Source organism: Staurois parvus, unplaced genomic scaffold, assembly GCF_062004578.1.
Source record: "Staurois parvus isolate SC_StPar_1 unplaced genomic scaffold, SC_StPar_1.0 ptg001222l, whole genome shotgun sequence".
NCBI classification, from domain to species: Eukaryota; Metazoa; Chordata; class Amphibia; order Anura; family Ranidae; genus Staurois; species Staurois parvus.
In genome coordinates this window covers 41,046-67,969 of record NW_028319018.1, presented here as the reverse complement: position 1 = coordinate 67,969, position 26,924 = coordinate 41,046, and the positions used below count along the sequence as shown (strand labels likewise).

Here is a 26,924-nt window from a genome sequence, read left to right as displayed (position 1 = left end):
CATATCAGCATCTGTGTATTACCTGCAGAGGAGGAGATGGCTTCACCACGATCATTTTCTTATCTTCTGTATGTAATTTTAATTTTGCATCCTCTACGCCTTCATAGAAGAATAAAATGAGAGTGATAGATGAGCAAATGTTGCTGCGATGATGGAAATGTGTAATGTACAAATCTGCAGTCGTACAATGTACGTCAGTGGTCTCCTATGCTGGGAGGAGATCTGACGTAGATTGTATGTAGATGGTGGGATGTGTGATCTCATCTCTTCATACCTGACCCCAGTATGCAAATACACCAAACCGTCCCCTCTGTCCTCACACTTTAGGAGTTTGAAAAGTGCCCCCCCCCCCCCACATCCACACATTTATAGGGCCCCAACCACTTTGTGAATCACACACCTAATACTGAGGGGTCCTCACCATGGCAGGGGCCCACACACTCATGGCCATCCAACCATTGGAATAGCAGACTGTATACCTAGAGTGCTGGGTTGTCATGTATACAGCTGAGAACACACATCTGATTGGCTCAGTTATGCTTATATATTGAATAGACAGCGGGGGATGGTTGGGATAGTTTTTAATGGAGGTTATTTTTCCTTAAAGGTAAAACTTTGTGGAAGATTGTGGGACCTGACTAAGATTATTATTGGTGGATCTGATGTTCCTCATTCACCCATCTGTAATAATTAAACTTGGGATCAGGAATACATTCTCCATCATCTGGGAAATCTGTGACTGGCACAGGAAATCTCAGTCATCTCTCTCATTATCTGTACAACTCCAGGGACCTCCAATGGGTTCTACAAAAATTGTATAGAATGGTTGTCACCCCGTCCTTTCATTTTCATTACAGTGCAGCCTGGGTGTCAGAAGACCTCCCAACAATGACCCCCTTCCATCATCTCATCACCATCCAATGTTGTCTACATTTTACTCTTCACATTCTAAGGCTCAGCATGTATGTTATCTCCAATAGAACAGATCTTACTTTTCTCTATTCACAGTGAAGCCCGCCTGACAGAGGACCTGACAACGACGATTCACTGCTGAGTCTGACATCTTCCTTTTATCATCCAATGTCATATACAATTTAGTCAGAGTTGGGTTTGTGGTGATAACGGAGCGAAGATCATTGCGGCACGATAATGTCACATTACAGTCACAAACACTGATGGGAGAAAAAGAAAAAAAGGTGAAATGTTCTTCCAGTGACTGGTAGTAGACACATTCCAATGAATAATCAGTGGGAGGGTCTTAGAAAATGAGATGTTGGGACATTCGGATGAATGAGTTCATGGAATATTGGTTGGACCCCCCTTGTGAAATGGAGGTGAATTGTCACCCACCTAAAAAGTCTTAGTCTGGATTTACACTGTTGTGGGTATGTTGCAGCGTACATGGTGATGCACACATTGGAGGGGTGAATGGCTCCATATAGATTCCCTTCCACACTAAACTGCGGCACATAGATGGGAACCGGCCACATAGGAAATAATGGGATTTCTACTTGACATGCGTCTCCATGCAGCAAAATCCATGAGTATTGCTGCATGAAAACAGACAAGTGTGAATAGGACCTTGAGCCCTGCATCACACTGAATGTGACTTAGAAATCTTGTGTCTTCACTTGGAATCTCACAATTTCAAAGTTGCATAAAAATGCAACTTCAGGTGTGACTTTCAGACATCTGTGTGACTTCATGCACACAGGTCTATGCAAGTCACACCTGAAATTGGCAGAAGTAGTGCAGGAACTACTTTCCAAATTGTAGGGACTCCAACTAAGTTGGAGTCACACGTTATAACGGTCCCATTGCTGATCTTTGGATGTGACTTGTCATGAGATTTGAACAGTCAAATACAATGACAAGTCACATCAGTGTGAACAGGGGCTAAGGCTAATACCATATGTATAACGGAAACTTTCCAACCAATACTGAACTTCTTCACTTAAACATTGATTTGGTAATCCCACCTTTATTGTTCTATTAAACCCTCCTGTCCTTTACAGCCAAAGAAGGTGCCATCTTACCCTCCAAGTAGATATGCAGTTGCCAGGGTGCTGCCTATGTGATCATCTATGACAGCAACCATCTGAGGGTTTCAAAGTTTGGTTTAGAGCTGATATAAGAACAATTGACAACTGTGTTAGTTATCGACACAGTGGCTATGTGGTTAGCACTTCCACCTTGCACCACAAGAGGCGCTGGTTCAAATCCCAGCCATGGTACCACCTGCCTGGAGTTTTCATGTTCTCCCTGTGCCTGCGTGTGTTTCCTCTGGGTACTCCAGAAAATGAGTTAGGGATCTTAGATTGTACATTCCTTGAGGGTTAGGATAATATTACCAGTGTGAGGTTGGCCGTTTTAGATAATAGGTAAGATTTTTTTTTGTATGCAGATTAAACAGACCACGATTTCTGGAACCATAATGCCCTGTTTGGCATTTGAACTATGACCATCAGGCTTAGAAGGGCCAAAATTGGGTGTTTGAATAAACCAGACCCCTCCTTATAAAAGAGGGCACAGAGCACCCATAGTGCCAGTGTATTGGAAGCTGTTGTAGAGAGAAGATGAAAAAACTGGAAGACTTCATAACAAGAGATTAGGGTAACAGAAAACTACACTTCTGATTGCAAGCTCTTTGAGCAAGCAAATCCTTTGCAGCTTCTTGTCTTTAATGTAACCTTTCAGTTGATTTGAGACTAGCCACTTCTACTGGTGTGAGGTTTTTCTCAAGGGGTGATTTTGTTTCAGGGTGTGGGATTTTAGGTTAGATTTGTATTGGCATGTATTATATATTGGTAGGGGCTTTTATGTTTGGGTTGCTCAAAGCAAGGCATTCACTTGTTACTGACCATGTGTTCTTGGAGCTGCCTTTTGTTTGGAGAACACCACTGCATTATGGGAAAGAAAAACCATCTAAGCCAAGGAGAAGTGTGCATCTAAAATCCCTCACATAATATGACTTACTTTCCTCATAGTAAGAATAAAAGTTAGGCTTCCACCAGTGAGTCCTATTCTCCATGATGACAACGATCTTACTGTTGTCCAATGTTGCACTCCTCTATCATTAGCAATCTCCTCATTCTTGGGAAGCATTTGATAGAACCTGTCTGGTGGTAGCAGTGGAAGGACAATTGTACATCAGACAGAACACAGTGTCCAATCACTCTGTGCCATCAAAGAAAGCCTATTACAACGTGATGAGAATGATGTGTCATTATTAATCCCACCTATAAGATGGAATTTATGAACACGATCCCCCCACATAGACTTCAGTGGAATTCACTGTAAAGTTTAGGTTTGTACATTTCAGACGGGATATCCTGACCCTGTGGGGAGTTGAATCCAAGCAGATTCACTCCTCCCTACCAGTCAGGAAACATCTGATGTTGAAGATATATATATAAGAAACATTTGTCTACTAGATGGATAGATCTCGTGCTTGTTTTATTGGGTGATAAATGTTATTACTCAGTCTTTATGGGCCAAATGGACTTTATTGTGTTTTTGTATCATCCAAACAACAATCCACCCCTTGACATAGATATAACGTCTGAACTCCCAGTGTGACATGCCAAGCAGAAGTCTGTCTTTGGTTTAAACCTTCCATTAGATAATATGTCTAGATCCCTAATATAGAAGTTTTAGTCTAAAACATGGAAGAATTTGATCACCTGTAGTGTACATCATAGATCTACATAGCTCCCAACCATCCCTGATTTTGAGGGACTGCCCCTTATTTGGAACAATGTCCCTCTGTCCTTCCTTCCTTCTTATTTGTTCCTCATTTTGGTCTGAAATACAAACCTGAATAAAAATCATTGTTTATCTAAAAGTGCTCAATCATGTATCCAATTTCTAAATTGTTGCCTTTGTAAATTTCAAGAGCCAATATAAAGCAAAAGTGGTGGCAGGTTTAACCAATCTTTTATATTAATTCTCAGGAGCCTGATAGTGGGTGTATCCTAAGATGACATACTTTTGCTGACAGGCATCCCTCTCTCCTTTTTCTCATCTAATAAAGTTTGGAGTTAATTGATCAGAGCCCCTCACACAGAAGGTTTATCCCGGAGTCCTGCAGATTATATGATTTATAGTATAATTCTCACCTCATCTTCTGCAGAGTACAGCCAGGATGTCGGAGTCCCTCACACAGAAGGTTTATCCCGGAGTCCTGCAGATTATATAATTTGTAGTATAATTCTCACCTCATCTCCTGCAGAGTACAGCCAGGATGTCGGAGCCCCTCATACAGAAGGTTTATCCCGGAGTCCTGCAGATTATATAATGTATAGTATAATTCTCACCTCATCTCCTGCAGAGTACAGCCAGGATGTCGGAGCCCCTCATACAGAAGGTTTATCCCGGAGTCCTGCAGATTATATCATTTATAGTATAATTCTCACCTCATCTCCTGCAGAGTACAGCCAGGATGTCGGAGCCCCTCACACAGAAGGTTTATCCCGGAGTCCTGCAGATTATATCATTTGTAGTATAATTCTCACCTCATGTCCTGCAGAGTACAGCCAGGATGTCAGTGTCAGGGAACAAGAAGATCGCCGCAGGGCATGAATCTGCGCATGTGCAGGATCCCGACAAGGCATTTCAGGCAGGCACTAGGACCCAGGCGCGCCTGTCACCAATGACGGAACAGGCAGGCACTAGGACCCAGGCATGCCTGCCGGCGCTGGGCAGGCTATTTAAAGAGCACCTTGGTGCTCATTCAGTGCTGACTGGTCTTCAGCTTCCCCCAGTGTCCTGCTTGTTTCCTTTGCAATTCCTTTGGTGCTGACCCAGCTTGTTCCTGACCCGACTCTGATTACTCTCCTTCTCCTGGTTCCTGACTTCAGCTCTGCTCCTGACCTTGGCTTCTCCTACTGATTCTGTACCTCACTGCCTGACTGTTGATGACCTTGGCTTCTTTTGACCCTGCTCCTGTTCTGTGTCCTGGCTACCTACTTGCTCTGCTGCACATCAGGCATTACCCAGAACCTGCTCTGTCTGCTACTACAGTATTCTAATCAGAGGATATACTGCCTTTCCAGGCCATCATCTGCAAGACCCGCAAGCAACAACACTGGCGCTCTTGTCCCCCTGGTCCCTAGACTCCCTCTGATCAAACCTCAGCGGGGTCAGGGCTTGTGACACAAGTGAGGCCAACCTTGTCAATTCAGTCTCCTATCAGGTACGTGACAGTCAGAGTCCCTCACACAGAAGGTTTATCCCGGAGTCCTGCAGATTATATCATTTATAGTATGATTCTCACCTCATCTTCTGCAGAGTACAGCCAGGATGTTGGAGCCCCTCACACAGAAGGTTTATTCCAGAGTCCTGCAGATTATATCATTTATAGTATAATTCTTACCTCATCTCCTGCAGAGTACAGCCAGGATGTCGGAGCCCCTCACACAGAAGGTTTATTCCGGAGTCCTGCAGATTATATCATTTATAGTATAATTCTCACCTCATCTCCTGCAGAGTACAGCCAGGATGTCGGAGCCCCTCACACAGAAGGTTTATCCCGGAGTCCTGCAGATTATATCATTTATAGTATAATTCTCACCTCATCTCCTGCAGAGTACAGCCAGGATGTCGGAGCCCCTCACACAGAAGGTTTATCACAGAGTCCTGCAGATTATATCATTTATAGTATAATTCTTACCTCATCTCCTGCAGAGTACAGCCAGGATGTCGGAGCCCCTCACACAGAAGGTTTATCCCGGAGTCCTGCAGATTATATCATTTATAGTATGATTCTCACCTCATCTCCTGCAGAGTACAGTCAGGATGTCGGATTCCCTCACACAGAAGGTTTATCCTGGAGTCCTGCAGATTATATCATTTATAGTATGATTCTCACCTCATCTCCTGCAGAGTACAGCCAGGATGTCGGAGCCCCTCACACAGAAGGTTTATCCTGGAGTCCTGCAGATTATATAATTTATAGTATAATTCTTACCTCATCTCCTGCAGAGTACAGCCAGGATGTCGGAGCCCCTCACACAGAAGGTTTATCCTGGAGTCCTGCAGATTATATCATTTATAGTATAATTCTCACCTCATCTCCTGCAGAGTACAGCCAGGATGTCGGAGCCGCTCACACAGAAGGTTTATCCTGGAGTCCAGGAGATTATATGATTTATAGTATGATTCTCACCTCATCTCCTGCAGAGTACAGCCAGGATGTCGGAGTCCCTCACACAGAAGTTTCATTCCAGAGTCTTTCAGATTAATATCTGATAAATACAGTCTGATAAGGGATCGGTTAGTGATAAGGATGGAATGGAGATCATCACAGTAGGAAGAAGTCACAACACCTCTATCCAAACTGCAGAGACAAATACAGACACATAAGGGCATTGTGATCACAAAACTAATATAAAATCAAAAAGGAGGAAAACGTCTTTGTCAAAAAAGAACTTTTGTTTTAGGAAATGACCCCTATGTCTTTGGTGAAGTCAGACATCTGCAGACTGATTTCAGACAGACATGAAGCTGAGAAAAACATCTAGTGCAATCAGTCAGTGCAGACTTCCTCCTTGTATGTAATGTAAAGTCTGTAAGTCCTCCAAGAATCCTTGTAGGGGAACAGAATTAGTCCGACACCCTTCCACAGAGTATCAATAAGACCAAGGACCATCCACATATAGTCTCACTAAAACATCCACAAGCTGTAATCATGTGGATAAAGGTGCTCTAGAGATGCTGGAGATGATTAAATCCCAGATATTATGTCTTCCAACAGCAATGTGCCATGCAAGAACACAAAACTAGAGGGTTCAAGTGCTTCATCTACAGCAATATCCAGCAGATCATTCATTCATCCTTTCATGCAGTTGGTAACAATATTATGCTCCAAATCATAATGGATGATATTGATCTACATAACCCGTCCATGGAATGCTTACCATTCTGGATCTTTACAGCAATCACACTGTTGTTACTGATCCAGAACACTGACCTATGGACAGTGATACTTACATCTAATGGATCTCATCAGCCCGAGGTGGTAGATCTGGTCATAATGTGAACATACTGCCAATAAGAAGACTTTCTGTCAATGTTCCCTGGGAAGTATATACAAATAACCACCTACACATGGAAAAGGGACTGCTGGATAATGTCAAGTTTCACATGCCAGACCTGTAAATTAATACCTCACACTCTGGAGGTTGGGTCACATGAATATTGATGAAACCAGAACTCATAATGACCAACTGATAGTCACTCTTGATATACAAAGTCTATTTTTTGAGGATGAATTGATCCTTGGTATCTGAAGCTACAGAGGTCAGTGAGGACTTGTTTGAAATCTTATTCTCTGCTTGTTAAGACTATGGATGTTCATTCCATATGTCCATAGCCTGGTCACAGTTCTACTTTCGGGGGAACATTAAAGTGGTTTTCAAGGCTCAAGGTTTTTTACCTTCATGCATTCAATGCATGAAGGTAAAAAAAACTTCTGTATGCAGCAGTGCCCCCAGCCCCCTAAATCTCACCTGAGCCCCATCTCAATCCAACAATGTGCACAAGAGTCTTGATGCCATTCTTCCTCAATGGTTGAGACAGCAGTGGTCGTCATTGGCTCACGCTACTGTCAATCACAGCTGGTGAGCCAATGTGGAGAAAGAGGTGGTGGGGCAGAGCTGTGATCTATGTGTGAATAGATACACGGGGTGGCAGCTTGGGATTGAGCCTGTATGGGTGTCCCTATAGCAAGCTACATCCTATGGGGGCACAAGGCTGGAGGGAAGGGCCTGGAGCACTGACTGGGGACCCAAGAAGAGGACTGGGGCTGCTCTTGAAAAACCACAGCACAGAGCCGGTAAGTATGACATATTTGTTATTTTTTTTAAATCCCTGAACCTTTTAATACCACATTAAGTCCCATGGATGGGATTGCAAAGAGAAAGATTCACTTAGTGAAAGGAGAACACATGAGAAGAGGGCAGGTGATGGAAGATTCAGTGAGGATGGAGGACACCCAAAGATATAAGGAAACAATGAGAGATGGGAACACACAAGACGTCACATTTGCTGATCATTGCAGTATCACAGATTTCTCTTACCTTAATTCCTGAATGTTACTATGTGAGTTAATCAGAAAGGAAAGAGTATCAGACTTCATGTCATTTGAAGAGGAGGACTCTTCATCATCTTCTGCTCTGTTTTCTTTACTGGAAATAATACAACCCTCAAATCTAAAAAAAACAAAAAATGAGATATTAATTAACACCAAGAATGTATTACCTCTGACAACAAGAATAAAAATGTAACAACCAACATTTCCCTTTCACATGGCTACCTTCCCTCCGGCTCTACAGTCTCATACTGGACCCGATGAAGACTTTTCATTGGTGGCTATGAGCAGTCTTTGAAGTCACACTTCAAAAAAAACGTAAAGGAGGCCCCTGATATATATACAGGATCTCCAGCCTACCTACACAGTGGTTTCCATTCCTCAACTGTTTCTAGAAAATCCTGAAACACTACTTTGGTTCCAAATATAAAATGCAATCCAGACATTCCAATTTCCTCCCACTTTTGCAGACAATTGCCCCCTCCAATGTTGGGATGATGATACCCTTGGCATTATTTCCTGTAACGGAATGCCTTTGACCCTGATTGGATGATTCCACCAGAGAACAGCTTCCATGCCACTGACACACAGGACCGAGGTATTATAGCTGAGCATTGCACCTAAGACTAAACAAGACTAGCTTGGATGCCAAAACTGGAACTCTTTATTGAACAGAAAACACAGGTTTTTTCACAATCCAGAAAGAGAACAAATCCCCTCATGAACAATAAAACAAATATTACACATTGAGATAATCATCCCACATTGATTAGATAACGAGGTGAAGCTGACATCGGTCTAATCTTATCATGTAGGCACCTCCAGAAGGACCTCCATCAGGATAAACATCCCACACTGGTTAGATAACGAGGTGAAGCTGACATCGGTCTAATCCTATCATGTAGGCACCTCCAGAAGGACCTCCATCAGGATAAACATCCCACACTGGTTAGATAACGAGGTGAAGCTGACATCGGTCTAATCTTATCATGTAGGCACCTCCAGAAGGACCTCCATCAGGATAAACATCCCACACTGGTTAGATAACGAGGTGAAGCTGACATCGGTCTAATCCTATCATGTAGACACCTCCAGAAGGACCTCCATCAGGATAAACATCCCACACTGGTTAGATAACGAGGTGAAGCTGACATCGGTCTAATCTTATCATGTAGGCACCTCCAGAAGGACCTCCATCAGGATAAACATCCCACACTGGTTAGATAACGAGGTGAAGCTGACATCGGTCTAATCCTATCATGTAGGCACCTCCAGAAGGACCTCCATCAGGATAAACACCCCACACTGGTTAGATAACGAGGTGAAGCTGACATCGGTCTAATCCTATCATGTAGGCACCTCCAGAAGGACCTCCATCAGGATAAACATCCCACACTGGTTAGATAACGAGGTGAAGCTGACATCGGTCTAATCTTATCATGTAGGCACCTCCAGAAGGACCTCCATCAGGATAAACATCCCACACTGGTTAGATAACGAGGTGAAGCTGACATCGGTCTAATCCTATCATGTAGGCACCTCCAGAAGGACCTCCATCAGGATAAACACCCCACACTGGTTAGATAATGAGGTGAAGCTGACATCGGTCTAATCCTATCATGTAGGCACCTCCAGAAGGACCTCCATCAGGATAAACATCCCACACTGGTTAGATAACGAGGTGAAGCTGACATCGGTCTAATCCTATCATGTAGGCACCTCCAGAAGGACCTCCATCAGGATAAACATCCCACACTGGTTAGATAACGAGGTGAAGCTGACATCGGTCTAATCCTATCACGTAGGCACCTCCAGAAGGACCTCCATCAGGATAAACATCCCACACTGGTTAGATAACGAGGTGAAGCTGACATCGGTCTAATCCTATCATGTAGGCACCTCCAGAAGGACCTCCATCAGGATAAACATCCCACACTGATTAGATAACAAGGTGAAGCTGACATCAGTCTAATCCTATCATGTAGGCACCTCCAGAAGGACTTACCAACAGACAAACAATAAAATAATAGGTGACTCAACTCAATTAACAATGGGAATGCACACCTAGGAGGCACACAATGGGAGAAGATAGGAAACACATAACACCTAATAAACAAATTAGAGCAAGCGTCCTCAGCATGAGGTTGTTTTCCTGATTATATCAACATGTTCTTGGAGTCTTTAAGTCTAGGAAGGAAGGAGGTTGAAGCAGTCAATGCTAGTTTGGGCACAGAGCCGGCAAATCTATTTCTTGGGCCTCCAGTTCTCAGAATCTGTGTGTTTTGGGGAGACATGGACTTGAATCCCCTCAGATGCCAGGGCCATGGTCAGTAGGCAAGAGGCTAGCCTGCAGTCCCCTCCAAAAGCCCCTGTTCCAGTTGGGTCTATTACATTTCCATTCCCCAGATCACTGAACAATAAGCTTTCCCTCCATTGGCTGGACACACCCATTCCTGCCCACCAATGAATGACTGGCAAATCCTGACCCGGCAGGAGGAGGGTGATATGTCAGATGGCACCACTGCTGAACACTGGACAAACTCTACAAGATGCAGACACACTGGGAAGGTCATAGAATCTATTGATGGGACATAAGGTCACAATATTGGGGGGCATAAGAAGTGTAATGTGAAGGATTGCAGTCATTGTTTCACCCCACTGGTCATCTCACCCCCATACAGTTTTAGGGGAACCCATTATATGTGTACTGATAATAACAAGAGCCTCTTATAATCCTTTCATGTTGAGGGTCTGTGCTGTATATTGGAAGATAGGAAAAGGGAGAAATGAAGAAGGAACCTTCTGACTTGTGTCTGTACTGCCTCCAATATTGGAGGAACAGATTTCCAGGGAGAGAAGATTGGATTTGTAGTGGAGGAAAGGATTTCAAGGTGGAGGAATCTTATCTCCTATTTCACCCACTTTTCTAAACAGAGGAATTGGAGTAACTCTAGGTTCTAGGTTTCTCCAGAAGAAAAAAACCTCCTTTTATTATGCCTACTGCTGGAACCATTAGGCCTCTTTCCCACTGACAGTCCGATCGGGTCCGCTTGTCAGTTTTTCAGGCGGACCCGAACAGACCATTCACAGACCTCTATGGACCGGCAGGTGTCAGTGGACAAATATCCTCTGCAGGGGTGGACTGACAACTCATGGGGCCCCCAGGCAATAGGGGATCATGGGGCCCCTGTGTCCTTGCCCAAACTCAAAAAAGCCTATGAAAGAAGTACCAGGGGCATCTCATGGGGCCCCCTACTGACCCCAGGCCTTTGGGCAGTGCCCAGATTTTTCAAATGGTCAGTCTGCCCCTGATCCTCTGACACCCACGGGCATTTGATGTGATCCTGTACGTCAAAAACACGGATGGGGATCCATTCCCCATCCATCTGATGGATCGAATCAGACGGCAGTCAGATGGAAATGGACAGGCAGTCCATTTCTATCTGACCCCCCATAGAAGGAGCAGAATGGACACGGACCTTTCATCCTCCTTCTCAGTGGGGATCAGCAGAGAGATCCCCCACTGACAAGGTGGATCCGCTGACATGTCTGCCCCATCTGAAAGGGGCCTTGTGGTGGGGTATGCCAGTGTTTCTCTGAAATTAAATTATAAATGAGATGAATGTCAATGAAATCCTGAGCTTAAAGCAGAGTTCCAGTCATTTTTGTTGTTATTAAAAGTCAGCAGCTACAAAAACTGTATTTTATGTATGTTAATAAACATACACTCACCTTTTCCTGGACCCAGTGATGTTCTCACCCTTCTCTGCCTCTTCTCTCCCCAGCTCTGGCATCACAACTGTGGGCACCAGGCTGTGAGAGCTTGTGGCTTCACAGCTGGGTTCACATTGCGCATGTGTGAGTAGCACTGCGCATCCTCATTGGTCCGGCAGTCTTCTGGTACCTGTGAAGGTTCCCAGGAGACTGTGGGAGGAAGGAGGGGGCCAAACTTACAGATCTGAGCCGGAAGTGGTAGTGGGTACCTGTCAAAAAAAGGTATCTGCCCCCCAAAAGGTACCAAATATGGCAGTGGAGGGGGGGAGGAGGCAAATAAACTGAGCTTTTGCTTTTGAGTGGAACTCCGCTTTAACTTCACCTAAACTCAGAATCACAGATGTTTACTAATCTGAGGACTGAAGTACCTGAGAATCACAGATGTTTACTAATCTGAGGACTGAAGTACCTGAGAATCACAGATGTTTACTAATCTGAGGACTGATGTACCTGAGAATCACAGATGTTTACTAATCTGAGGACTGAAGTACCTGAGAATCACAGATGTTTACTAATCTGAGGACTGATGTACCTGAGAATCACAGATGTTTACTAATCTGAGGACTGATGTACCTGAGAATCACAGATGTTTACTAATCTGAGGACTGATGTACCTGAGAATTACAGATGTTTACTAATCTGAGGACTGAAGTACCTGAGAATCACAGATGTTTACTAATCTGAGGACTGATGTACCTGAGAATCACAGATGTTTACTAATCTGAGGACTGAAGTACCTGAGAATCACAGATGTTTACTAATCTGAGGACTGAAGTACCTGAGAATCACAGATGTTTACTAATCTGAGGACTGATGTACCTGAGAATCACAGATGTTTACTAATCTGAGGACTGATGTACCTGAGAATTACAGATATTTACTAATCTGAGGACTGAAGTACCTGAGTGTTTGATTGGCAAGAGAAGGTTGTGTACAGCCCACTTAAATCCAAGGATACTCAAAGCTGACAACACGGAGGAAAATGAATAATCAAATAGACACCAACCAGTTCTAGAACTGAGGAAGACAAGTCTATGAGTGTATCTCAGCTAGCAAGAAAAAAACTCTGCCTGTTCAGCTGCTCCCATTGTTATTCTGTTGATGAAAATGACGGACAAATGGTGTTGGTACACAGAAAATGATTAAAGTGATTCTAAAAGCAAAATTGCAATTTTTTTTTATAACAATCATGTCATACCTACCTGCTCTGTGCAATGGTTTTGCAAAGAGCAGCCCTGATCTTCCTTTTCTTGGTTCCCCCACCAGTGCTCCTGGCTCCTCCCCTCTTGTTGAGTGCCCTTATAGCAAGCCACTTGCTATTGGGTACTTGTCCGGGCCTGCCCCTGAGCCCCGCTCTAGGTTTCCATAGACACACAGAGTGCGGTTCAGCCCCACTCCCTGCTTCCTTCTCACTGGCTGTGATTGACAGCAGCAGGAGCCAATAGCTCAAACTGCTGTCTCTGAGACAATGAGGAGAGAGTTTAGGGGATGCTACTCTAATGCCCATTGCCCATCAAGATCAGGCTCAGGTGAGTATCAAAGGGAATCTGAGGATCAAGCAGCATGCAGAAGTTTTTTTTACCTTAATGCATAAAATGCATTAAGGTAAAAAACATCCTACTTTTAGAACCACTTTAATAAGGACAATCTCTGGGACTCTGTAAAAACTAGAAGATCCAGAGAGAGCTCAATGCAGAAGAGTGAAGTGATTTTATTTCACTATTCTATACTATGAACAATTTGTGAATGAAACCAAAACGTTACAGACCTGATGGACATCATTGGAATTGAGAATATAAACTATAAAGTGTTAAAATGCTTTGCAATTTCTGTGTATACAGAGAACCACACCAGATAAACAACAACCATGATACGAGAATTGTTACTCTACTTGTATGTATTATTGTAACACTTAGAAATAAGAAACAATTATGATTTTGCAAAATGGAGGAATCAAAGTAAGATGGAAAATGACGATATTATACTTATTATGTCATGATTAAAATGAAGGAACATTAAAGAATAATATCACACTGCTGACCCTTCGGTGAGGATAATATATGTAGAATGCCAGTGGTTGTAAACCTCACGCATGGAATCTGAACAAAGCACAGCTATCTGTAGTGTTTACTCTGTTATCAGCACCAATCACTTCTGAAAAGTTTTCCCAACACATGAGATAAAATTTGTATCAGAGGGAGGGGGGAGAGAGCTCTGCAGACAGATTATCTATTCACAACATAGTTCCTGTTTGCTGTGTGTATGTGGGGGGTGTCCCTTTCCTCCAACCAGCTCTCACAGAGCTCTCACTTCAGCTCCCTGCCCCATCCTCTGTGATATTGACAAATGCAGAAGGATTTTGTCTAAAATAAGCACTTTTGAAAGGATGTACAAAAGAGAATACTGCAGATAAACAGGTACAACTTACTGTATGTAGGAGGATTTGTTTCCTCTCTGCATATCTACTGAGGCAGTCACTTCACTGGGTGCATGTGAGGGGTTACAACCACTTTAACTCATGGATAAAATATAGTATTTCAGATAGGATTAATTTATGTAAATAAAAATGTACTTTCAGAAGAACTAAATGAGCAATTCCTAGTCTTAGAGCACCATCTGGTGGACAGGTACAGTCAGCACTTATACAAACAGGATAATCAATAAAAGTGCCTTCCAAACAGATGTGGGTAAATATTCTGGACTACACCTTCTAAACTAGTCCTTAGATAAGGGACATTTTAGCAATAGAGGGGAAGCTCAGACAGGAAAGGGATCTTACTTTTTCTTAACCGCTTGCCGCCCTGCCACTGTATATATACGTGTGCAGGGCGGCAGTGGAGCGCAAAACCACGTTTTAAAACGTGCTCCGCGCTCCCGACACATTCTCGGGTAGGGGGCGCGCGTGCGCTCCCGCCGACCCGCGGGTGATACGATTCGATCCAGGAGGGATCGATCATTAGATTTCAGCCAGTGATTTCTGGCTGAAATCACATGATCGGTCCCTGTCCTATCCTGTCCTGTGTTGATATTTACACAGGGCAGGATATGATGTCATTCTTCTCTGCCTGGACACATTCCGTTCCAGACAGAGAAGAAGACATCCAAAGAGTGAGTACACAAGCACTACACTACAGTTAGAACACTCTAGGACACATTTAACCCCTTGATCGCCCCCCCCCCCCCCAGTTAACCCTTTCACTGCCCTGTCACCAGTGTCACTGATCAGTGAAGCGATTTTTACTGATCAGTGTCGCTGGCGACTTCCGATAGAGTTAGCGCCCCTCCCAGATAGAGCCAGTTTGCCCACCAGTACACCAGTAATCCCGTTTAACCCCCTGATCACCCCCCCCCCAATTAACCCCTTCACTGCCCTGTCACCAGTGTCACTGATCAGTGAAGCGATTTTTACTGATCACTGTATCAGTGTCGCTGGCGACTTCCGATAGTGTTAGCGCCCCTCCCAGATAGCGCCAGATTGCCCGCCAGTACACCAGTAATCCCGTTTAACCCCTTGATCGCCCCCCCCCCAGTTAACCCCTTCACTGCCCTGTCACCAGTGTCACTGATCAGTGAACAGATTTTTACTGATCACTGTATCAGTGTCGCTGGCGACTTCCGATAGTGTTAGCGCCCCTCCCAGATAGCGCCAGTTTGCCCGCTAGTGCACCAGAAATCCCATTTAACCCCTTGATTGCCCCCCTCCCCCCCCCCCCCAGTTAACCCCTTCACTGCCCTGTCACCAGTGTCATTGATTACAGTGAACAGATTTTTACTGATCACTGTATTAGTGTCACTGGTGACTTCCGATAGTGTTAGCGCCCCTCCTAGATAGCGCCAGTTTGCCCGCTGATGCACGGGATTTTTTTTTACCAAAAACATGGAGCAGAATACATTTTGGCTTAAATTTATGACTAACTTTGAGTTTATGATATATTTTTTATAGCTTAAAGTAGAAAATATTGTTTTTTTTCAAAATTTTCGTATTTTTTTGATTATAGCGCAAAAAATAAAAAGCGCACAGGTGATAAAATACCACCAAAAGAAAGCTCTATTTGTGTGAAAAAAAGGGCATAAATTTTGTTTGGGTGCAGCATTGCATGACCGCGCAATTATCATTTGAGTTAGTGCAGCGCTGTATAGCAAAAAAATGCATAAATTACAGTATCTCTCCCATAGTTTGTAGACGCTATAACTGTCACACAAAGCAATCAATATACACTTATTGGGATTTTTCTTACCAAAAACATGGAGCAGAATACATTTTGGTTTAAATTTATGACTAACTTTGAGTTTACGATATATTTTTTCTAGCTGAAAGTAGAAAATATTGTTTTTTTTCAAAATTTTTGTGTTTTTTTTGTTTATAGCGCAAAAAAAAAAAGCGCACAGGTGATCAAATACCACCAAAAGAAAGCTCTATTTGAGTGAAAAAAGGACGTAAATTTCGTTTGGGTACAGCATTGCATGACCGCGCAATTATCATTTGAATTAGTGCAGCGCTGTATAGCAAAAAAAGGCGTAAATTCCATTATCTCTCCCATAGTTTGTAGACGCTATAACTTTCACACAAAGCAATCAATATACACTTATTGGGAATTTTTTTACCAAAAACATGGAGCAGAATACATTTTGGCTTAAATTTATGACTAACTTTGAGTTTACAATATATTTTTTATAGCTGAAAGTAGAAAATATTGTTTTTTTTCAAAAGTTTTGCTGTTTTTTTGTTTATAGCGCAAAAAATAAAAAGCGCACAGGTGATCAAATACCACCAAAAGAAAGCTCTATTTGTGTGAAGAAAAAGACGTAAATTTCGTTTGGGTACAGCATTGCATGACCGCGCAATTATCATTTGAATTAGTGCAGCACCAAACAGCAAAAAAAGGCGTGGTCATTAAGGGGGGTAAATCCTCTGGGGCTCAAGTGGTTAATTGGACTTGCTCTCTTGATGACTCCCTCTCTCTTTCTCCATTATCACTCTCTCTTGAAAATACTATCTTGATCGATTACTCTCTCAACCTAACAGATTGGCATTCTCACACAATCGATGGATGCTCTCTCTCTCTCTTCCTCAAGCCAGAGAAAATATACTCTCTTGATCTAAATCACTGCCATTGGATCTCCTTGAAAGCTCTCTAAATACCCTCTATGGATCATCACATAAGCAGCCTTATGAATACCTGTGTGTGGTTCCATAATTCACCACAACTTCATTTATTGCTAAGGTACTGTATAATTTGATAACTCATTTGCAATATTTCCTCTGACCAGTGAAGGTAACTGTATGTGGGTTCCATTGTTTTTTGTGATAGATTTCTGGCATTATATCCTCTTCGAAGGCATAACCTCCACCTAGAAATCAAGTAATTAAGTCAAACTGAGTCAGTAGCAGAGACTTGATCCTCACATTCTGCTGCTGAGGAATTTGAGGGAAGAGACTGATTGGGTGGACCCTATCATCTGCTAGTTTACTTGTAATTAAAGCAGAGCTCCACCCAAAAGGGGAAGTTCCTCTTTAAAGACTGGTTCCCAGCCCCCCATTAAGGATTGGCACCTTTGGGGAGCGGGTTCCCAAAATTGACAGGTACCTGCTCCCACTTCCACTGCAATTGCCTAGGTGATCGAAAGAGAAAGTTGTCCTTCCTCCCCGTAGTCTTCTTCGACATGTGACAGTTCCCAGAAGACAACAGGACCATTCATGAAGTGCAGTGCTACTCGCGCATGTGCAGTGGGTACTTGGCTGTGAAGCCGCAAGCTGTCACAGCCGGGTGCCCACACTGAAGATGCCGACACCAGGGAGAGAAAATGACCAGTGAAATGGGCTGCAGGGAGGACACCATAGGATCTTGGGACAGGTAAGTGGCTGTTTTTTAAAAGTCAGCAGCTACAGTTTCTGTAGCTGCCAACTTTTATTCTTTTACAGTGTGAGTGGAAGTTTGTTTTATATTAGTTAAAGCTCCTAGGCCTAACTTTATATTTGTACAGAGTACTGTTGAAGCAACATGACATTGATTTCACTGTCCATATACCTCCTAATAAATCAGACTTATATATATGATAAGAGGTGACTTCAGGGTGAATAAATCGTTATTATTTTATTGTTCCATAGTCCATACTTTTGTTGATAATTTTATTGTGCTAAAAATCTCTAATCCTGGGGGGTGTCCTAATTCTCGTGAGTGTCCTAATCCTGGGGGTTGTTCTAATCCTGGGGATTGTTCTATCCTGGGGGTTGTTCTAATCCTGGGGTGTGTCTTAATCCTGGGTTGTGCTGATCCTGGGGAGTGTCCTAATCCTGGGGGGTTGTCCTAATCCTCGTAAGTGTCCTAATCCTGGGGAGTGTCCTAATCCTCATAAGTGTCCTAATCCTGGGGACTGTCCTAATCCTCGTGAGTGTCCTAATCCTGGGGAGTGTCCTAATCCTGGGGGGTTGTCCTAATCTTCGTAAGTGTCCTAATCCTAGGGAGTGTCCTAATCCTCGTAAGTGTCCTCATCCTGGGGAGTGTCCTAATCCTGGGGACTGTCCTAATCCTCGTGAGTGTCCTAATCCTGGGGGGTGTCCTAATTCTGGGGTTGTGCTAATCCTGGGGAGTGTCTTAATTCTGGGGGGTTGTCCTAATCCTCATAAGTGTCCTAATCCTGGGGGGTTGTCCTATTCCTTGTAAGTGTCCTAATCCTGGGGAGTGTGCTAATCCTGGGGTGTGCTAATCCTGGGGAGTGTCCTAATTCTGGGGGGTTGTCCTAATCCTTGTAAGTGTCCTAATCCTGGGAAGTGTCCTAATTCTGGGGGGTTGTCCTAATCCTTGTAAGTGTCCTAATCCTGGGGAGTCTCCTAATTCTGGGGTTGTGCTAATCCTGGGGAGTGTCCTAATTCTGGAGGGTTGTCCTAATCCTTGTAAGTGTCCTAATCCTGGGGAGTCTCCTAATTCTGGGGTTGTGCTAATCCTGGGGAGTGTCCTAATTCTGGAGGGTTGTCCTAATCCTTGTAAGTGTCCTAATGCTGGAGAGTGTCCTAATCCTGGGGGCTGTCCTAATCCTCGTGAGTGTCCTAATCCTGGGGAGTGTCCTAATCCTGGGGGGTTGTCCTAATCTTCGTAAGTGTCCTAATCCTAGGGAGTGTCCTAATCCTCGTAAGTGTCCTCATCCTGGGGAGTGTCCTAATCCTGGGGACTGTCCTAATCCTCGTGAGTGTCCTAATCCTGGGGGGTGTCCTAATTCTGGGGTTGTGCTAATCCTGAGGAGTGTCTTAATTCTGGGGGGTTGTCCTAATCCTCATAAGTGTCCTAATCCTGGGGGGTTGTCCTATTCCTTGTAAGTGTCCTAATCCTGGGGAGTGTGCTAATCCTGGGGTGTGCTAATCCTGGGGAGTGTCCTAATTCTGGGGGGTTGTCCTAATCCTTGTAAGTGTCCTAATCCTGGGAAGTGTCCTAATTCTGGGGGGTTGTCCTAATCCTTGTAAGTGTCCTAATCCTGGGGAGTCTCCTAATTCTGGGGTTGTGCTAATCCTGGGGAGTGTCCTAATTCTGGAGGGTTGTCCTAATCCTTGTAAGTGTCCTAATGCTGGAGAGTGTCCTAATCCTGGGGGCTGTCCTAATCCTCGTGAGTGTCCTAATCCTGGGGGGTGTCCTAATCCTGGGGTTGTGCTAATCCTGGGGAGTGTCCTAATTCTGGGGGGTTGTCCTAATCCTCGTGAGTGTCCTAATCCTGGGGGGTGTCCTAATCCTGGGGTTGTGCTAATCCTGGGGAGTGTCCTAATTCTGGGGGGTTGTCCTAATCCTCGTGAGTGTCCTAATCCTGGGGGGTGTCCTTATCCTGGGGTTGTGCTAATCCTGGGGAATGTCCTAATTCTGGGGGGTTGTCCTAATCCTTGTAAGTGTCCTAATCCTGGGGAGTATCCTAATCCTGGGGGCTGTCCTAATCCTCGTGAGTGTCATAATCCTGGGGCGTTGTCCTAATCCTGGGGATTGTTCTAATCCTGGGGCGTGTCCTAATACTGGGGCGGTGTCCTAATCCTGGGGGGGTGTCCTAATCCTGGGAGGGTGTCCTAATCATGGGGGGGTGTCCTAATTTTGTGGAGTGTCCTAATGCTTGAGTTTTGCTAATCCTGGGGAGTGTCCAAATCCTGGGGGGTTGTCCTAATCCCCATGAATGTCCTAATCCTGGGGGTGTCCTAATCCTGGGGGTGTCCTAATCCTGGGGGTGTCCTAATCTTGGGGGTTGTTCTAATCATGGGGGGTGTCCTAATTTTGGGGAGTGTCCTAATCCTGGAGGTTGTTCTAATCCTGGGGGGTGTCCTAATCCTGGGGGGGTCCTAATCCTAGGGGGTGTTCTAATCCTGGGGGGTGTCCTAATCCTGGGGGGGTCCTAATCCTGGGGGGTGTCCTAATCCTGGGGGGTCCTAATCCTGGGGGTTGTTCTAATCATGGGGGGTGTCCTAATTTTGGGGAGTGTCCTAATCCTGGGGGTTGTCTCTAGTTATAACCTAGAAATAAAAACATACAGTCATTTAACAAGCTCTTTCTTATCCTTTCCCCAAAAGTGTTTATATCATGGCCATGGCCGCAGTAATAACCCCAGTATTTTTTTTTCAGTCGGCAATGCTGAAAACTGTAAAAGCAATCAGAGTAGCTAAATAAAATAAAAAAATAAAAAAGTGTTTAGATTAGTGCCCCCTCTTGCCACCTTTTAGGGCTCTCGTTCCACTGGGGAGCCAAGGACTGAAGCCAGTGGTTCTGCCAGTTTACCATACAGATGACTGAGGACTGGAATGTCCTTGATTATCTCTATGGTCTAAGAAACCAGAAGTGACAAGTATTTTATTACATCCAGTTTCATTCTAATGTAAATAAGCCGCTACGGGCCTGTGAAAGCATCTGATCACACCAATCTCATTATAAGAGCAGAGGAGAGATCTGGGTCTATCAGTAAAGAGGACCTGCCACTGCCCATGCTATTACAAGGGATGTTGTTCATCCTTTGTGATAGCAATAAAGTTGATAAAAAAATAAACAGTGTAAAAAAATAAATACTTTTTTAAAAAATGTAAAGTGCCCCATCCCCCTGTGCTCTCATACAAAGGTGAACATATACTTAGGGCACACATGCATCTGTAAACAGTGTTTGCACCCCTCATGTGAGGTATCACCACAAATGTTCAGTCAGAGCAATAATTCTACCACCAGACCTCCTGTGTAACTCTGAAACGGTAACCTGTAAAGGCTAAGAAAACAATGACTATGGAGATTTGTAGATACCGTAGTTTGTTGCCATTCCGCAAACGTACTGTTTTAAAGCGTGACATGTTAGGTATCTATTTACTCAGCGTAATATGATATTTTATATTTTACCAAAAATTGGGTACTATATTGTGATTTGGTGCATTAAAATTCACAAGTGTATTCTATACCTACAAAATTGGGTTTGAAAAACCGCTGCACAAATACTGTGTGGCATAAAAAAATCCACCATTTTATTTCCTAGGGCCTTGGTTTAAAAAATACATGATATATACATATTATGTTTGGGAGTTCTAAGTAATTTTCTAGCAAAAAATGTAGATTTTTACATATATGTGAAAAGTGTCAGATTTGGCCTGGTATTGAAGTAGTTAAAAAAAATATAAAATTCCCCATAAATGTTCCTGATTGTAAAACCATCATCAATCACGATGCCCGTCACCTGACAACTCACCTCAGCCATCCCAGTGACGGTGACACCACTGAGCTTTCATTAGCGGAATAAAGGAAATGTTACCACTATCCACAGCCATTTTCTTAAAAGGGTGGGGATTCCCCATGGTGTCAGTGGTTGCCACTGATGAAGTGAGCACAAGCACCTGCAGCTTCTTTAGGAACCAGTGACAGAAGGAAGCTGTCATATTTAGTAGCAGAATAAATACCACTTCTATGTATTGTACATGCCTTCCACCATACTGGCTTCAGGCATTCATCCAAACACCCAAACAGCCAGCCCTTGGTTAGGACCAAACCATTAGCTCATCCCTATCCCAGAGGAGTGAAACTCCCACAGTTCAAAGTGCAGATCCTGTGCAGCAATAGCAGTTCAGATGAGCCCATAAAGTGTCCATTTCCAATCAGTATTTCACACCAGAAAAGAAGGAGTTAATTCCTCCATAACAGACACACTTCTCCCATAGACTCACCTAGCAATAATTACCTCTTACACCAATAAATAAGTCTGGGCAGGTTTTTCTATGAAATTGGTGGATATAGAATTGTCAGTCCAGGAACATCTCCTCCGGAGGTCTCAGGAGAACACATATTGACATGGAGACCATCATAGTGCATCCCATATATTCAAACCCATTAACATCACTCACACAGCAATAGTGATCACTCAGCACTAAGGTATGTCAGCTCAATCCCCTTAGACTGCAGCACTCCACATCTCCGTGAGTGCCTGCCCACCATGTGTGATGATGTCACAGCACTGTGCCCTCCTCCAACTAGTTTCATCACAGAAGGACTTCCTCAGGAGAAGGAGACTGAAAATAGTGGTCCCTGTACTGACAGCAGTATATTTACTAATTTCCCTTTATACATTGGACATTTTACGGTCTCATCTGAACTGCCTATTGGGATTTTTGTACAGGATTAGGGTTAGGGTTGAATTACTGAATGGAGAAAGTTGTTCTTCTTACAGAGTTTCATATGACAGATCTTCACTTAGGGGTCTATTTATAAAAAAATGCTTTGTGAATGTCTCAACATCCTTGTAAGCTCAATGAATAATACCCGGAACGTTTTAAATATATGTGGAATGTTTCCATGTTGCCTTTCACCTGGTGAATTTAGCATTCCCTAGTATTCAATCCTAAGATTCGATCCTAAGAGAGAAGTAGCCTTAAGAGCATTCAACCATGAGAGCTAACATTCACCAATGGAGGAAATATCCCAACACTATAAGATAAGAATTTTCAACCAGCATGGAAATAATATGAGGCAGACATCTGCACTGTGTACAGTCTATGGAGAATCCTGTGCAAAAGGCTGAATGTATGTGTGTTCAGATGATTGACCCTCCAGCTGCAGTGTGACATGAAACATTTAACAGTGGGATTGACAGCCTCCTCCTGGTTGTTAGGGAGCTGAAACCTGTCCTCCTGGTTGTTAGGGAGCTGGAACCCATTGGCACACTAACAACCTATAACTCATCCCCACCTGGCACATTCAGCCATCAGGTAGGAATTCCTGATGGAGAGGTGAATGTAAACAAGCAAAGGGGATAGTGTAATATAAAACAAAAATAGCATGGGTCCCCCCAGAATTCATACCAGGTCCTTTATGTCTAATATAAATTTTAGGAGGGAGTTCACAAACAAAACGAAAAAAAATGGTATGGAGCCCCCCAAATTCCATACATACCCTTTGAGTCTGGTGTGGATTTTAGGGCAGGATCTCATGCAAAAAGAACAAGAGAAGAAAATTTTGAAGGTCCCCTCAGAATCCATGCCAGAACCTAACTTAAGCCTGGCTGGCCAGGCACCATGCCAGGCCACATGTTCTCAGCATGAAGGTTATTTTATCTGGGGAACACCTGGCAAAGCACCTTGTCCATAGGTTGATGAGGATAAGGTTCCCTTCCCCACAGCCCTCGACTGGTGGTTTTGGGGGTCTGCAGATGGGGGGCTTATTGGAACCTGGAAAGCTCCCTATTCTGTTTCAAATAAGTCAAAGTTAAATAAAGACATGTTTTTGTCTGAACCCATCACTTAATTCTCACTGAAAATCATCTCACAATTCCCACAATATAGGCAAAGGGGTGGGTCTTCGGTGAGGTCATTGACCATATATGGACATGATCATATTTAATCAATGACATCGCTGGGATTCCTATGAAGTCATAGTCCAAACATGGTCATGTCCTTATATATTCAATGATGTCAGTATTTTCCCTTAGAAATGAATGTTAGGGAATGTTACTCCCCAAAAGGCAACAGATAGAAACTGACATTTCACACTGAGAACATTGTGGGGATTTTTTGTGAATTTCACAAGAAAACTAAAACTTTTTTTAATACATTTTACAGCTAATATAACATTCTGCACAGCTATCACAGAACATAAAAATACAAAGACCATCTTTTTATCCTCCGGATCCTCTGCTTTAAGAAAATGAAAAGTTTTGGATGTTTCTGCAAATTTTGCTCAAATGTTAGGATGTTTGTGATAAATGGTATAATTGCCTGGCAGTGAAAGGGTTAATACAATGTCACTGATGTGATTTTTACCATAAGTTTTGTATAAGGTGAAATGTGGGGAACCATTTAAGGGTGAGGAAAGCATGAGTTCCCAGGACTTCTAACAAGTGTGGTAGATGGAGAACATGTCAGATAATCACCATTATACTGTATGCAGGTTCCTGCTCATTCTCTGAATTCAGGTAGGATATCCTCACACTCACTTACCTGACTTCTGGACACCTGTGCAGGAATGGATATAGAATTTTCTGGCACTCTGGACCTACAGTGAGCCATAAAAAATAAAAAGACTGAAAACTGTCACTCTTGAAAGTCTTCAAGCAATAGCTCAGCTGCTTGGAATAATTACTCTCCATTCTCAAGGGGTCAGTATCTGAGCCAATCAGCATCAAACCTATAGAACGAGACATGACACTCCTAATGAAGTCCTCATCCTGAGTCTCATACAGACAGAAGATGGCCTCAGTATGGATAGCCTGATTAAAATCTGACATGGCCCATTTTTTCATGGCAGGTCTGGCTCTGAGTGAGATGTGGATGCCTGTGATCTCTGAGAATGTCTTCACCTGCTTTTCATTTAAGAGACCAAACAGGAATTGTACAGCTAATGCTAGATGTGGGAAAAATGAACTGAAGTCATAGAGTGATTCCCTTTTGCAGATTTCTGGGAGGAAAGTACCTTCCATAGATCCAGAACCATCATCCAGCCCATAATACAGAGCAGCAAGGAACTCCTGTACACTCAGGTGGATGAAGCTGTAGCAGGTTTGGTTGCGGACGTCCCAATGAAAGATGTTCTCATTCAGAAATACAGACTCCACCTCAGACAGAGAAAGTCCATGTCTTTCTAGATCTTTCTTCTCAAATAAGATTTGTTGGTTCAAAACTCCCTGATTGGCCAGAGCACACAGCTTCTTCAGACAGGTTTGTTTCCTCCGTACGGAATGCTCCTTCTTGCTGTGATGGGTTATCAGAACCTCCAGGTATAGAAGGTAAATTGAAGTCATTGTATTACACTGAATTAATCCCAAATCTTTTTGTATTTCTTGTTTCATTACAGTGCAGACAATCCAGCATATGATGGGTATGGCACACATGGTGTACAGAACTTCATTGTCTTTTATTATACTCAGAACCTTGTCTGCATCTTCTTTATTCCCAAAGAATTTATGGACATATTCCACTCGATCTTCCCTTGTAAATCCCTGGATTTCCACATTGTGAGATTCATCAATGAATGTGTTAAGTTTCTCCATGGCCAGTGACCTTGTGGTGATAATCAGAGAAGATTGTGGGAAGACCTGTTTCCTGAGCAATCTTTGGAGTATTATTTCTTTGTGGGTTTCCATAGAAATATCAAGACAACCCTCAGATTTCTCCTCCACAGTCCACCTCAGTTCATCAAACCCATCAACTAGAAAGAGAAGTCCTTTATGATTTCCAGGATCCTTCAGAATAGACAGAAGGTCATCTGAACTCTGCAGCCTGCAGTCTCTGGATAGAAGTTCCACAAGGCTTATGTCTCCAGGGATGGTGTTGATTTCTCTACAGCTCAGATAAAATACAAAGTCAAACTTGTCTTGGTAGAGATTCCCAGAGGCCCAGTCCAGCATGATCTTCTTGGAGGTCATTGTTTTTCCAATCCCAGCAGATCCTTGTAATACCACAATGTTAGGGATGGAACCATCTTCATCAGGGTCAAAGAGGGCTTGGATTGTGGTTGGGGAGTATTCATCAGAAGATCTTTTCTCCATACTCTGTAGATGTCTTCTAGCTGAGCTCCTTATTTCTTGTTCTTTTTCATTTTTATTCTGGGGTCCCTTTCTCATTAATAACTTGGTGTGTCTTTTTTGTAGGCTAAAAGCCTCCCCCATACGGGAATTATATTCTTTAATCCTCTGGTACCTCTCTTTCATAGACTTTCTGTATTCCTTTTTGAAGGCTTTATGAGAGAAAGGGAAATATGTTATTCCTCATACACACATGAAATAGTATTTATAAGACAAAGGTGGAAATCTTGTATTCTAACCATCAAAACTAAAAAAATGATATTCCAAGAAATACAGGAGGATTGTGGAAGCCTCCAAACTATGGACCCCTCATCCAGACTACAGCACACAAAAATGTTCAGAAGACATTTTTTTTATCAAAACATAAAACTACTAACTACTAACAAAACACTAACAAAACTACTAACCTGATAATCTGTTGAGTGTCATCTTCTTCAGTTTGGCTGGAAAAAAAATATATATTTAGATGGATTGACAGGACACAAGGCTCAGAACACTGAGCAACACTCGTGAGGGTCTCTAGGGGAATACAACCACAGATGTGGATATTCCGTGAGATAGACAAGTGGCTGCAATTGTATTACACTGTCCGGCATGAGGGACTCTGTGAAGTCCGTGGGAGATATTAATAAAGCACAGTAGTGATGCAGTTAGAAGAAAAGTGGGCTGCCTCTCACGTAATAGGGTCTCTGTGACAGACTTACAGTGTATTTGTGACCCTGGGTGTCTTCACTCAACTCAACAGACACATCTGATCTGATCTCACTGTTGTGGAATTTTCACTTGCTTTAAAGGATAATTTACCCCTTTTTTGGTCAGATTTTCACTTTTAATAATAAATAGAATACTTTTGTGATATAATTTCTGGCCCAGCAATCCCAATGTTCTCATCTCTCATTTCTTTGTCCACAAAGAGTCTGAAATTTCATGTTTCTGTCTGAGTTTTAAAACTTTTTTCAGCTTGCATCATTTCCTGTAGGACAGCTCCCATCATTCTTTGTGTATTTGCATCCCAGAAAAGGGTATGATAGGGTGTGTATTACCAGTCTGG

General features: G+C 43.2%; 1 protein-coding gene across 1 annotated transcript in view; it reads right to left on the bottom strand.

Moving 5' to 3' along the window:
• LOC149438047 (NACHT, LRR and PYD domains-containing protein 3-like) overlaps window positions 1–26,924 on the bottom strand; it is a 55,055-nt gene that overhangs the window by 3,709 nt on the left and 24,422 nt on the right. The window contains exons 4-9 of the mRNA XM_089660299.1: window positions 26,281–26,316; window positions 24,291–26,025; window positions 8,079–8,210; window positions 6,167–6,337; window positions 993–1,172; window positions 23–99 (exon numbers count right to left, since the gene is read on the bottom strand). Of these exons, the coding sequence (XP_089516425.1) occupies window positions 60–99; window positions 993–1,172; window positions 6,167–6,337; window positions 8,079–8,210; window positions 24,291–26,025; window positions 26,281–26,316 (2,294 nt within the window). The 3' untranslated portion in view covers window positions 23–59. The remainder of the gene's footprint in view (window positions 1–22; window positions 100–992; window positions 1,173–6,166; window positions 6,338–8,078; window positions 8,211–24,290; window positions 26,026–26,280; window positions 26,317–26,924) is intronic.